Genomic DNA, 14,048 nt, shown 5'->3' with positions numbered 1-14,048 from the left:
CCCATGCTGCCCGCGTTGAAAGTATAGAGTCTTAACTACTGGTCCGCCAGGAAAGTCCCAACATAATTACTTTTATAGTCTTATAAAAATGTCTTCTCAAAAGGACTGGTTTCTGTAGACCTTAGTAGAATTTACATGTTACTTTTTACTTGGGTTGCCTTAGTCACTGGGCCTTTTCTGACAGCAAAGAGGAGCTTAGTGTAGACAACAGATAAAACACAAGTATGAATAAATACGTTGTTTTAAAGGTAGGTATTTCTAATACAGAGTGTGGCTAACACCCAAAGAAAAATCTTGTGACGTACTGCAAGATGGAACAGAAACTATCTTTAGATCTCTTTCTGTTCTGGATGTTTATAGACACCTGGTTTTCCTCCCGCTCCTCACTTTCACCCTGACTCACTCACCCCTTGTCGTAAATCCACTGGTGCATGGATGCAAAGAACAGGTGTTAATTTTAAAAACATATTTTATGGAATGATGTAATGAAGCCTTTTGTAAGTGGTCTTGACTTGTGGTTCTCAATACATCCCTTGGTTTCTATAGATTGAAGTACGTAAATGAAAACTGTGACTTAGTGGATGAATCTTTTCAGCGATCTTTACAGTAATAAGTTCCCCGTTAGACAATAGTAGTTTGCCTTTTGACTTGTTGTTGGTAAATTATCCCCAAGAGGCTGAGAAATTCCTGTTCTGAAAAGTCCAAAAAGTCTTTGGTTATTTGCTGTTTCATTTTTATTGTTCTTTTCTCTTCAGTTGTAGAAAGCAAGATCAAACTTACCTTTCCTTTGTCTGCTAACATTTGCTATATATGTGAACCTTAAACAGAGTAAAGTCCTGGAGACGGATTTTCCTGGTGGTCCCACGGCTAAGATTCAATGCTGTCAGTGCAGGGGGGCCTGGGTTTGATTCCTGGCCAGGGAACTAGACCCCACATGCCCCTGCAACTAAAGATCCCTTGTGCCACAACTGAGACCCAGCGCAGCCAAATAAATAAATGTTTGGTTGTTTTTTTTTTAAAACACACCTGAAGAGAATTAAGAGAATGTGTTGCCCTAAGCCAACCACTGTATGGAATGAATTGCCTTCTCTCCTCTACCCAGAGTAGTGCTGGGCACTCACTTTGTTGTACAGATTTCTCTCTCTGATTCAGAGTTCAGTGAAAGTGGTTTTTAAGTCACATTTAGAATTAGAATCATTCCATAGATAAGAAATACTTTAGTTAGAATTTAGCGAAGTCCTTCAGATTAACTTGCAGTATGATAAACCAGAATTGAGATTGTGAAATAAAGTGGACTTGAAAAAATTTTTTTGCAGTTAAGACAGTTACCACAAAGCTAATTGGCAATGGTTTTCCTGGACAATTTGGCTAATGATCTCTCTCTTTATGTAATATTTCTTTGGCTGCATCAGGTCTTAGTTACAGCACGTGGGAATCTTCCTGAGGTGTGTGGGCTTCTCTCTAGTTGCAGCTCATGGCTCAGTTGACCCAGGGCTCAAACCCAAGTCCCCTGCATTAGAAGGCAGATTCTTAACCACTGAACCTCCAGGAAAGTCCCGGCTAATGATCCGGGAGAATGAGAATCCACAGTTCTTATGAAGAACTGTTGGCCTATGGCTCCTGTTAGTTAAATATGATTAGCTAAGCAGCTGGTAAGGAAATCACTGTTTGACCCTTTGCCCATGTTCTGGAAAATACTACCTGTTCTTTGGCTTTCATTTAGAATGATTTTTTTTTTTTTAATATAAGAGAGCTAATACAGTATTACCTACAGTGATTAGACTGAGACATAGAACATAACATTAGTCATTTTTGGTCTTTTAATTTTATGGAAAATGAAATATTGTTAGCTCGTGTCTGGTTTAAGAAATAGCCCAATTATTGTACTAACTAGCACTAACTAAAATCACTGCAGATGGTGACTGCAGCCATGAAATTAAAAGACGCTTGCTCCTTAGAAGGAAAGTTATGACCAACCTAGATAGCATATTAAAAGCAGAGACATTACTTTGCCAACAAAGATCCGTCAAGGCTATGGTTTTTCCAGTAGTCATGTATGGATGTGAGAGTTGGACTACAAAGAAAGCTGAGCGCAGAAGAATTGATGCTTTTGAACTGTGGTGTTGGAGAAGACTCTTGAGAGTCCCTTGGACCACAAGGAAATCCAACCAGTCCATCCTAAAGGAAATCAGTCTTGAATATTCATTAGAAGGACTGATGTTGAAGCTGAAACTCCAATACTTTGGCCACCTGATGCGAAGAGCTGACTCATTTGAAAAAACCCTGATGCTGGGAAAAATTGAAGGCAGGAGAAGGGGACAACAGAGGATGAGATGGTTGGATGGCATCGCTGACTCAATAGACATGAGTTTGGGTAAACTCCGGGAGTTGGTGATGGACAGGGAGGCCTGGCTGTGGTCTGTGGGGTCGCAAAGAGTCGGACATGACTGAGCAATTGAACTGAACTGAACTGAGCACTAACTAAAACCCAAACAACAACAGCAACAAAAACCCTCTGAGTAATCAGTTAGAAATGAATCGGCAAACTTTCAACAATTTGTAATTTTTTAATGGTGTAAGAGTTTGAAAATGCAACTATTCTATTTAGGCATGAAAGTGAAAAAGTGAAACTATTAGTTACCTCTGACTCTTTGTGACCCCATGGACTGTAACTCACCAGTCTCCTTCCTCTGTCCATGGAATTCTCCAGGCAAGAATATTGGAGTGGGTAGCCATTCCCTTCCTCAGGGGATCTTCCTGACTCAGGGATCAAACCCCAGTCTCCTGCACTGCAGGCAGATTCTTTATTGTCAGAGCCACCAGGGAAGCCCATGACTCCATGGTTAATCCAGAAGTGAGCAGGGATAGTGGGATGCTGCTTCATAGTTTTAATTTGGACCTTCAAGGATCAGACTGTAATGGCTCTGTATTTGTATCCATGATCAGCAGTTAGTCTGTGTTTTAATTAACTTACAACACGGGAGTTTATTATGAAAAGGTGTCTGTTTCTTTAAGTACTTTATTAGAACCACAGCTTTTGGATTACATAATCTGCTACATAATTTGTAGTGTCCAGCAAAAATAAAATACAAGTCACATATGTAGTGTTAAAATTTCTAGTAGCCATAGTAAAAGAAGTAAGAAGAAATAGATAAAATTCATCTTAATGGTGTATTTTACTTAGGGACTTCCCTGGTGGTCCCATGGTTAGGACTCAGCGCTTTCACTGCAGGGAGCTTTGGTTTGTTTGTTTGCTTGTTTTCCATTTATTTTTATTAGTTGGAGGCTAATTACTTTACAATATTGTAGTGGTTTTTGTCATACATTGACATGAATCAGCCATGGATTTACATGTATTCCCCATCCTGATCCTCCCTCCCACCTCCCTCTCCACCTGATCCCTCTGGGTCTTCCCAGTGCACCAGCCCCAAGCACTTGTCTCATGCATCCAACCTGGGCTGGTGATCTGTTTCACCCTTGATAATATACATGTTTCGATGCTGTTCTCTCGAAACATCCCATCCTCGCCTTCTCCCACAGAGTCCAAAAGTCTGTTCTGTACGTCTGTGTCTCTTTTTCTGCTTGCATAAAGGGTTATCGTTACCCTCTTTCTAAATTCCATATATATGTGTTAGTATACTGTATTGGTCTTTATCTTTCTGGCTTACTTCACTCTAGTATAATGGGCTCCAGTTTCATCCATCTCATTAGAACTGATTCAAATGAATTCTTTTTAACAGCTGAGTAATATTCCATGGTGTATATGTACCACAGCTTCCTTATCCATTCGTCTGCTGATGGGCATCTAGGTTGCTTCCATGTCCTGGCTTTTATAAACAGTGCTGCGATGAACATTGGGGTGCACATGTCTCTTTCAAATCTGGTTTCCTCTGTGTGTATGCCCAGAAGTGGTATTGCTGGGTCATATGGCAGTTCTATTTCCAGTTTTTTAAGAAATCTCCACACTGTTCTCCATAGAGGCTGTACTAGTTTGCATTCCCACCAACAGTGTAAGAGGGTAGGGAGCTTGGGTTTGATCTGGGAACTAAGATCCTGCAAGCCATGCGGAGCAACCAAAAAGAAAAAAAAAAAGATAGATAATAAAACTTAATCCAGTATATCTAGAATATTAACATTTCTATATTAATGAGATATTTTACTTTTATTTTTGTATGGAGTCTTCAAAATTCAGTGTGTATTTTACAGCCTATCTGGTTTGAAATGAGCCACATTTTAAATTGCTCAGTAACCACATACAGCTACTGACTACTGTATTGAATTATGTAGATCTACAGTTTTGTACATTCACATGAGACAGAATCTGCATGAATTGGCATATTACACAGTTCAGTTCAGTCTCTCAGTCATGTCCAACTCTTGGCGACACCATGAACCACAGCACGCCAGGCCTCCCTGTCCATCACCAACTCCCAAAGTCCACCCAAACTCATGTCCATTGAGTCGGTGATGCCATCCAACCATCTCATCCTCTGTCGTCCCCTTCTTCTCCTGCCTTCAATCTTTCCCAACATCAGGGTCTTTTCAAATGAGTCATCTCTTCATATCAGGTGGCCAAAATATTGGAGTTTCAGCTTCAACATCAGTCCCTCCAATGAATACCCAGGACTGATCTCCTTTAGGATGGACTGGTTGGATCCCCTTGCAATCCAAGGGAATCTCAAGAGTCTTCTCCAACACCACAGTTCAAAAGCATCAATTCTTCTGCGCTCAGCTTTCTTTGTAGTCCAACTCTCACATCCATACATGACTACTGGAAAAACCGTAGCCTTGACTAGATGGACCTCTGTTGACAAAGTAATGTCTCTGCTTTTTAATATGCTATCTAGGTTGGTCATAACTTTCCTTCCAAAGAGTAAGCGTCTTTTAATTTCATGGCTGCAATCACCACCTGCAGTGATTTTGGAGCCCAAAGAAATAGTCAGCCACTGTTTCCACTGTTTCCCCATCTATTTGCCATGAAGTGATGGGACCAGATGCCATGATCTTAGTTTTCTGAATGTTGAGCTTTACGCCAACTTTTTTACTCTCCTCTTTGACTTTCATCAAGAGGCTCTTTAGTTCTTCTTCACTTTCTGCCGTAAGGGTGGTGTCGTCTGCTTATTACACAGATTTCTATGTGAATCATGTCCTGAGAAACACGATGCAGGTCCTGATGCTTTTAGCCTAGGAGGCAGGCTTGCCTTTAACTTGGTCCTAATGTGAATATTGTAAGAGTGTTCTAATGGCTGATTTCTAATGGCCGTTTTTTTTTTTTTTCTTTTTAAAATTTTATTGGATTATAATTTACTTACAACTTTGTGTTAGTTTCAGATCAATGATTCAGTTATACATATACATATATTCATTCTTTTTCAGATCCTTTTCCCATACAGGTTATTACAGAATATTGAGTAGAGTTCCCTGTGCTATACAGTAGGTCCTTGTTGGTTATCTGTTTTATACATAGTAGTGTGTGTGTGTTAATCATAAACTCTAATTTATCCCTCTCATCTACATTTACTCTTTGGTAACCATATGTTTGTTTTTGAAATCGGTGAGTCTTTCTGTTTTGTAAATAAGCTCATTTGTATCATTGTTTTAAAGGTAAATTCCACATGAGTGATGTCATATGATAGTTGTCTTTTCTGTCTGACTTACTTCACTTGGTATGGTAATCTCTAGGTCCCTCCATGTTGCTGCAAATGACATTATTTCATCCTTTTTATGGCTGAGTTGTATTCCATTGTGTGTGTGTGTGCGCGTATCACACACAAATGCCACATTTTCTTTATCCATTCCTCTCTTGATGGACATTTAGGTTGCTTCCATGTCTTGGTTATTGTAAAGAGTGCAGCAGTGAACATTGGGGTGTGTGTATCTTTTTGAAGTAAAGATTTTCTCCGGGTATATGGCCAGGAGTGAGATTACTGGGTCATATGATAGTTCTGTTTTTAATTTTTTAGGGAACCTGCACACTGTTGTCCATAGTGGTTGTAGGCCTTTGATTTCCTATTGAGAGTAAACTTCAGCATGGTCACAATGCTTCAGCAGTAGCATGCGCTTCCTCACTGTTTAGCACACACGTACTACTGCCCAGGTAGCATTGCACTGGTACTGTAGCAGGTTAGTCTTGGGGGTGAGCAATGCTTGGGTGGGGGGTGGGGGAGACTGCCAAGGAGTGGTAGCTGAAACTGTTTGAGACGTGCCTCAGATATTGGTTTTTTTAAAAAAAAAAAATCCCAAGCAGAGAGAAAAATTAACTTATTCCCCTCTAACATTGTTGGAAGATTTAGCTTATTTATTAAAAAGAATTAGCCTGGTTGGGGCAAGTAACTCATTCTGACATTCTCGTTTCTTTGCTTTACCGAAGTTTTCACCAGTGGAACTTAAGCCTTCGGTACTAGAGCGGGGGAAATACCTCAGATCTGTGGCGTAAGTGTAAAGTACACATTGGGTTTAGAAAACTTTGTATGAAAAGAAGAACGTAATGTATCTCATGAATAATTTTTGTATGATCACACGTTAAGGTGCTAACATTTTGGATGTCTTAGGTAAAGGAACATGTATTTTTAAAGTTAATTTTACCTGTTTCTTTTTACTTTTTAAAATACGGCCCCTAGAATATTTAAGATCATCTATGTGGTCCATCCTAGAGGAGATCAGTCCTGGGTGTTCACTGGAAGGACTGATGCTGAAGCTGAAACTCCAGTACTTCGGCCACCTGATGCAAAGAGTTGACTCATTGGAAAAGACCCTAATGCTGGGAAGGATTAGGGGAGGAGAAGGGGATGACAGAGGATGATATGGCTGGATGTCATCACCGACTCGATGGACATGTGTTTGAGTGGACTCCGGGAGTTGGTGATGGACAGGGAGGCCTGGCGTGCTGTGATTCATGGGGTCGCAAAGAGTTGAACACGACTGAGTGACTGAACTGAACTGATGTGGCTTGCATTACATTTCATTGGATAATGCTGCCTTAGATAGTTATTTGTTCAATGTAAAGACTGCTGGGTGGGGCCAGCCTCTGCTCTCCTGAATATATGCTTGGAAGCTTGATCCATTGACATTATCTTTGTAGTAGCAAGGGGGTCTGCTGCGTCTGACCCCCCAAGAAAGGGGAGGAGAACAGCAGCACAACTCTCTGGAATTCTGTAATTTGGGTTTGTTCGGCTTGAGTTGCTCCTCGGCATGTGGAATCTTCCTAGACCAGAGATTGAACCCGTGTCCACTGCATTGGCAGGCAGACCCTTAACCACTGGCCCACTAGTGAAGTCCCGCCCAGTTCTTTTTATGAAAGGACTAGTAATTAGGTGCTTCTTCATGCCTTCTCTAAGAAATCAAACACTCTATATATGTGTTTGTATATATTCTGTCTCTCAGTATGTGTTCTCACTGTCCCAGAGAACCATGTGAATATACTCTGGTCTATACATACCTTAGTCTTTGGCTACTGCTTGTAGTTATCCTTTACAGCTTCTTAAGATTGTTGTTATGTTAGTCACTCAGTCATGTCCAACTCTTTGCAACCCCATGGACTGTAGCCCATCAGGCTCCTCTGTCCTTGGAATTCTCCGGGCAAGAATACTGGAGTGGCTAGCTGTTCCCTTCTCCAGGGAATCTTCCCAACCCAGGGGTCAAACCCAGATCTCCTGCATTGCAGGCTGATTCTTTACCATCTGAGCCACCGGGGAAGCCCAGTTCTTAAGATTACTTTGTCTCTATTGCTATTTCAATGACCTAGGCTATTCAGAAAGAGGATTTAAGGTGGTTAACTGGCTTGCCTTCTCTTTCTTGAACATTTCTCTGGGGTGTTCATGAACCTGGGGACAACTCGAATGTCTTGTCTTTAGCTTCTCTTCTTTCTCATCCCAGTCTGAAAAATTTTAAAAACAAAATTACTCTTTTTTGAGTGGGAGAATCCCAGGCAGATCCTTGCTTATAGGTTTAAACCTGTAGTCTTTTTTAACTTTTTATTTTATATTGGAGTATAACTAATTAACAGTGTGGTAGTTTCTAAATCCGTATTCTTAGAATTAGCTCTCTGTCCTCCCTGAACACCCACATCCCACGTTTTGGTCTTAGTTCAGGTTTACTGTATTCATACCTTCAAGTCCACCTGAAAGGAGTGCCAAGTGGAAAGAAAGGAACTCATATCTGTTGAGCATCTATTGTGTGCTGAGCACAGCTGGATGCTCTAGAAATATTATTTCAGGAGCCCAGAGAGCTGGGAATTATGATCTCTGTTTAATAAGAGAAAGAAATGAAATCTGGAAGTGAAGTAGTTTCTCAACTTCACATACCTCTGGGAGGTAATGGGTTCTAGAACTTGGCATCATGCCCACATTGTCATCTTGGTTTAGAAGAAAGAAGCTGTGATGTGGCCCCAGGGATAGAGATTTGAATGCATATGTATTGTTCTAAACCAAGTAGAGCAAGTGAGAGCCTTTCCACAGCACCTTTTATCACTAATCACAGACCTGATCCCTATGTTGGATAGATCGTTTCCTCTTACTGGGGCTGGTAGTGACCATATGAACCTTTGGTTTGCAGTTGTGACCCCTGATTCCAGCAGCATGGCCCAATGGAATCAGCTCCAGCAGCTGGACACACGGTACTTGGAGCAGCTCCATCAGCTGTACAGTGACAGCTTCCCCATGGAGCTGCGGCAGTTTCTGGCCCCTTGGATCGAGAGTCAAGATTGGTAAGTCCTTCTCAAGAAACTCCCCAAATTGCTAGGTTTTAGTTTGAGTCAAGAGACATGATCTGCTCTAACTTAACTCTTTGCTTACTATTTCATCTTAAAGCTTATAGTTACTAATAAAAAATAAATAAATAAATAAATAAATAAAGCTTATAGTTGCAGGTGACAGGGCAAAAGAGATTGGAAAGTAGAGGTCATTTTAGTCCTGAAAAACACTTCTGCGTTAGAAGGACATCTGGACAGCTGTCTTTTGGCACATTGAAACATCCTGCTTAGCGGTTCACTTCAGTTCAGTCGCTCAGTCGTGTCCCACTCTGCGACCCCATGGACTACAGCACCCCAGGCCTCCCTGTCCATTGCCAATGCCCCAGAGTTTACTCAAACTCATGTCCATTGAGTCGGTGATGCCATCCAGCCATCTCATCCTCTCTTGTCCTTTCTTTCTTCCCTTTCTGCCTTCAATCTTTCCCAGCATCAGGGTCTTTTCTAATGAGTCAGTTCTTCGCAAGATGTTTTGAAATTGAAAGTAAAAAGTGTTACTGGCTCAGTCGTGTCTGACTCTGTGACCACATGGGCTGTAGCCCGCCAGGCTCATCTGTCCATGGGATTCTCCAGGCAAGAATATTGGAGTGGGTTGCCATTCCCTTCTCTAGGGAATCTTCCCGACCCAGGGGTTGAACTCAAGCCTCCCGCATTCCAGGCAGATTCTCTACCATCTGAGCCACCAGGGAAGCCCATTTTAATTTCATTTGCTTGATGAGATTCTCTGCATATTCTAATGCTTCAGGGACATGCTGCAGATGTGTTGTTGTTGTTTTTTTTTAATCTGAATGATAATTTTGTCATGGATTAAAAAAGGTTTGGGTTTGTACTTCTGATTCCTTTTCATTAAAGAAAAGAGATACAGAGTCAGAGAAACAGACTCATTCATAGAGGAGAGAGGGATTCCCTGGTGGCTTAGATGGTAAAGAAACCAGCTGCAATGCAGGAGACCTGGGTTTGTAACCCTGGGTCAGGAAGATCCCCTGGAGAAGGAAATGGCAACCCACTCCAGTATTCTAGCCTGGAGAATTCCATGGACAGAGGAGTCTGTCAGGCTACAGTCCATGGGATCAAAAAAGTTGGACACGACTGAGAGACTAACACTTGGTCGTAGAGGAGATAATGGTATAGAATCCCAGCAACTCTTTCCTTCACTTTAATGTATTCAGATCCAGCTTTTAATTTTGGTTTAATTCAGGCCCCTGACCTAGTTTTCCCAGAATTTGGTGAGGGAACAGGGAAGTGATTCAGAGATGTTGGAAATAGGCCATCCTAACCTGAAAGATAGATGGTTGGATGGCATCATCGACTCGATAGACATGGGTTTGGGTGGACTCCGGGAGTTGGTGATGGACAGGGAGGCCTGGCGTGCTGCGGTTCATGGGGTTGCAAAGAGTCGGGCATGACTGAGCGACTGAACTGAACTGAACTGAACCTGGGATTGGTTATTTGTACTGGAAATCTGACCATAGAGTTGACTGAGAATTTAAAGGAAATCAGCATATCTGATCATTCAAAATTTGGTAAATATAGAATTATGACAGTTGCTGCTGCTAAGTCACTTCAGTCGTGTCCCAACTCTGTGCGACCCCATAAACGGCAGCCCACCAGGCTCCGCTGTCCCTGGGATTCTCCAGGCAAGAACACTGGAGTGGATTGCCATTTCCTTCTCCAATGCATAAAAGTGAAAGTGAAATCGCTCAGTCGTGTCCAACTCTTCGCAACCCCATGGACTGCATGCAGCCTACCAGGCTCCTCCATCCATGGGATTTTCCAGGCAAGAGTACTGGAATGGAGTGGGGTGCCATTGGCTTCTCCGATGACAGTCGCTAATAGTATCCAAAATAATTGCTGGTAATTTTAAAATCAGTGACATTTATGATTGCTGAGTAAGATGCATCTAAAATGGTGAGTGGGTTAAAGCATCAGGTTTGCCTTGTTTTTCCCTCCTTCTTGATGGTGATTTCGAGTGCGTGCCTGTGCATGTATGAGCGTGTGTGTGTGTAGGTTTCAGAATCATTCTTTATCTTTATCTTCCTTTTTTTAGGGCATATGCGGCCAGCAAAGAATCACATGCGACTTTGGTGTTTCATAATCTCTTGGGAGAAATTGACCAGCAGTATAGCCGCTTCCTACAAGAGTCCAATGTTCTCTATCAGCACAATTTGCGAAGAATCAAGCAGTTCCTTCAGGTGTGATGAGAAACTGAACCTGCAGAGGAGGGTTTTAGCTTTCTTTCCTGAAAACGTTTCTTTTCTCACTAGGCTAACTAATAACCTATCTTGTACTTTAAATCCAAGGAGAAGTTACCAGCCCTTTGAGTATTATTGCTTGAAATTTACTTCGTTGGTTCATTGAAATAATAATGTGTTTTTTATGTTAATTATATTAGCATGTTAACAAGTTACAAGTTCAGATGAATAGGAAGATGGCTCTCTTTTCAGTGTCAAAGGCTTGGACACCATAATTGGATACTCCTTGACAAAGTCAGTCACCCCCCTGTAAGACCAGGATAACTCACTGTCCAAAGACAGACGACCAAGCCTACTCTCACTGCAGTACTGCTCATCGTGACTGCCTTTCTTCTTCTCTTCGTCACTTCATCTCCTACTGACTGTAGCCAGGCTCTGATGCTCTGTGGTCCATGTAGTAAATGTTAACACTTTCCCTAGTTTACGAGGAAGTTAGCTTTAAGTTAGCAAAGTTCGGTGCTTGCTTCGGCAGCGTATATACTAAAAATAAGTTAGCAAAGTTTGGTCCACATCTCCTGAGTCTGCTGCTGCTTTTCATTCTTTGTCTCCCCACTTACAGAGCAGATACCTTGAGAAGCCAATGGAGATTGCCCGAATTGTGGCCCGTTGCCTGTGGGAAGAGTCCCGCCTCCTCCAAACTGCAGCTACTGCAGCCCAGGTGAGGCCTGGGAAGAAACAAGCGCTGTTGACATGTGCTTCCTTTGTGTGAACGAAGATGTCCTTGCTTTTTGACCTCCATAGTAGTGGGTGTTTGGGGGTTTTGTTTTGTACTGTAAAAATAACTTTCTCAAAAAAAAAATAATAATAATAACTTTCTCAGCATATAGAATGCATTCTCCTTTTTAAGAAAGACTTAAGTAATAAAACATTACAGAAAATTACAAGGAAGAAAGTTTTAAGAAGAGCTGAAAGGTCACTCGCTCCTCTGTCCATTTTCTCTTCCCAGGAAAACCAACATTAATAGTCTGGAATATATCCTTTCATAACTGTCTCTAGGCTCCTATAAACTATAGAAAACACACACACACACATTATATTTAAATTGGTTTGCTTCTCCACATCTTGCATTCTTTTGTTTAATTACATCATGTAAATCCTTCTAAGTCAAGTAGTTTAAAGCTAACTCACTTTATTTGCTGCGTAATATTCTGTAGTACATATTTGCTATAATTTATTATTGTCCCTTCAATAGACTTCATTTCATTCTGGTTTTTTTTTCTCCTCCACTAAAAACATTAGCACAGTGCCTCCCTATATATCTTAATATATTTATGCTGTTTTCTCTTCTATAGATTCCTAGGCATGGGATTGTTAGATCAAGGGGTATGTGTGTGTGTATGTAAAATATATAAAATTTTATAGATAGTTCTGGGTTGCTTTCCCCAAATGCTGTAACAGTTCACACTTGCACCAGGAGGAATGACAATGTACTATTCTTGAGAGCCACCTTGGGGGTGGTTTGAGATTGAGTCATTCAGGTTCATATGTATTTCTCTTTGTGGTTAAGTTTGAGAATAACCTCCCTAGAGCTAGAGATACAGTTAACTTAGGGGATAGAGATTATATGACCCTACAGGCCCGTTGAGGGACCACATATTGATATATGATAGTCATATCCATCTCTCTAGATCATCTAATCTATTATATATCTATGTGTGTCCTCCTTTGTGCTAGTTATTATGACACCCTGCTCTAGAGGAGGTTGTGGTCTGAAACAGAAAATCAAACAACTTTATAATGCAGTGGATTTTCCAGGCAAGGGTACTAGCATCGGTTGGTATGCCCCACTCCAGGGGATCATCCTGACCCAGGGGTCGAATTCTCTCCTATGCCTCCTTCATTGGAGGTGGGTTCTTTACCACTAGCACCACCTGGGAAGCTAATGAAAGATATACAAATTATTAAAATATATTTAAAAAGGTGAAAAATCTTGATTTAACCATAAAAATATATTGAAAAAGACTTAAAGAAATTACACTCTGTATCCCAACAAAAATGCTAATAGGCCAGATAGTTTAGAAATTTTAACAAACTTTTGTGGTACAAATTGTTCCATTATCATTTAACTCCTCCAAAGTGCAGGGGAAAAAGAGATGAGATTGAAATAATGCTAATATCAAGACCTAAACTACAGTGTAAATAAAGCTTATTTTATGAGCTTGAAATAATGCTAACATCAAGACCTAAAAGAATGTAAATTTTAAATGGTTAGGATTTTTTTCGGGAGTCTGTTAATGTAATTCATTAAATTAGTAAATTAAAGAAGAAAAATTGTATTTTTGTTAGATGACAAAATTTAGTGTCAATTCTAGATTTTAAAAAGTAAAGAAATTAACAAAAAAAGAGAAAATTTGTCAGAAATGTGATACACAATGGTGAAACACTAAAGTAATATTGTTAAAATAGTTACAAGATTGAGGTACCTCTTGCCACTGATATTTTTCTGAAAGTCATGCCAAATGCCAATGTAATAAGACAGAAAAAGGGAGTGTAAATGTTGGAAAGTAAGAGACAAACTTTAAATGAGACAAAACAACACAACTATTGGAACTAACAGGAATTCAGAAAAGTGATTGTGTTCAAGGTAAATATTTTAAGAATCAGTAGTTCTCTTATAAATAGTAGCAATAATGTTTCATTACATGCAGATGTAATGGAAGATCAGCTTCGTAACAGGAAAAACAAATGATATGATATGCATATGTTATTGATATGTGTGAAAAAATGTCTGGAAGGATACATTTGTTATTATTGTTTGGTTGCTAAGTCATGTCCGACTCTTTTATAACCCCATGGACTGTAGCCCTGCCAGGTTCCTCTGTCCATGCTATTTACTAGGCAAGAAAACTGGAATGTGTTGCCATTTCTTTCTCTAGGAGATCATCCTGACCCAGGGAACAAACCCGCCTCTCCTCCATTGACAGATAGAATCTTTACCACTGAGCTACCTGGGAAGCCCCAAAAAGATATGTACCAAAGCATTGATATTGTTGGTTATAGGAGACTTTCTTCTTTTCCCTGAGGGTTTTTTTGTTTATTTGGCTGATTGG

General features: G+C 40.6%; 1 protein-coding gene across 5 annotated transcripts in view; it reads left to right on the top strand.

Moving 5' to 3' along the window:
* STAT3 (signal transducer and activator of transcription 3) overlaps nucleotides 1-14,048 on the top strand; it is a 71,372-nt gene that overhangs the window by 30,836 nt on the left and 26,488 nt on the right. For all 5 annotated transcript variants that reach the window (XM_061144042.1, XM_061144041.1, XM_061144044.1 and 2 more), the window contains 3 exons: nucleotides 8,554-8,704; nucleotides 10,794-10,938; nucleotides 11,558-11,656. In XM_061144042.1, the coding sequence (XP_061000025.1) occupies nucleotides 8,577-8,704; nucleotides 10,794-10,938; nucleotides 11,558-11,656 (372 nt within the window). In that variant the 5' untranslated portion in view covers nucleotides 8,554-8,576. Of the gene's footprint in view, nucleotides 1-8,553; nucleotides 8,705-10,793; nucleotides 10,939-11,557; nucleotides 11,657-14,048 lie in introns of those variants that run through there.

This window comes from Dama dama, chromosome 5, assembly GCF_033118175.1.
Source record: "Dama dama isolate Ldn47 chromosome 5, ASM3311817v1, whole genome shotgun sequence".
Lineage (NCBI taxonomy): Eukaryota > Metazoa > Chordata > Mammalia > Artiodactyla > Cervidae > Dama > Dama dama.
Note: the sequence above shows the minus strand (reverse complement) of the source record. Positions and strands in the feature narration are given on the sequence as shown.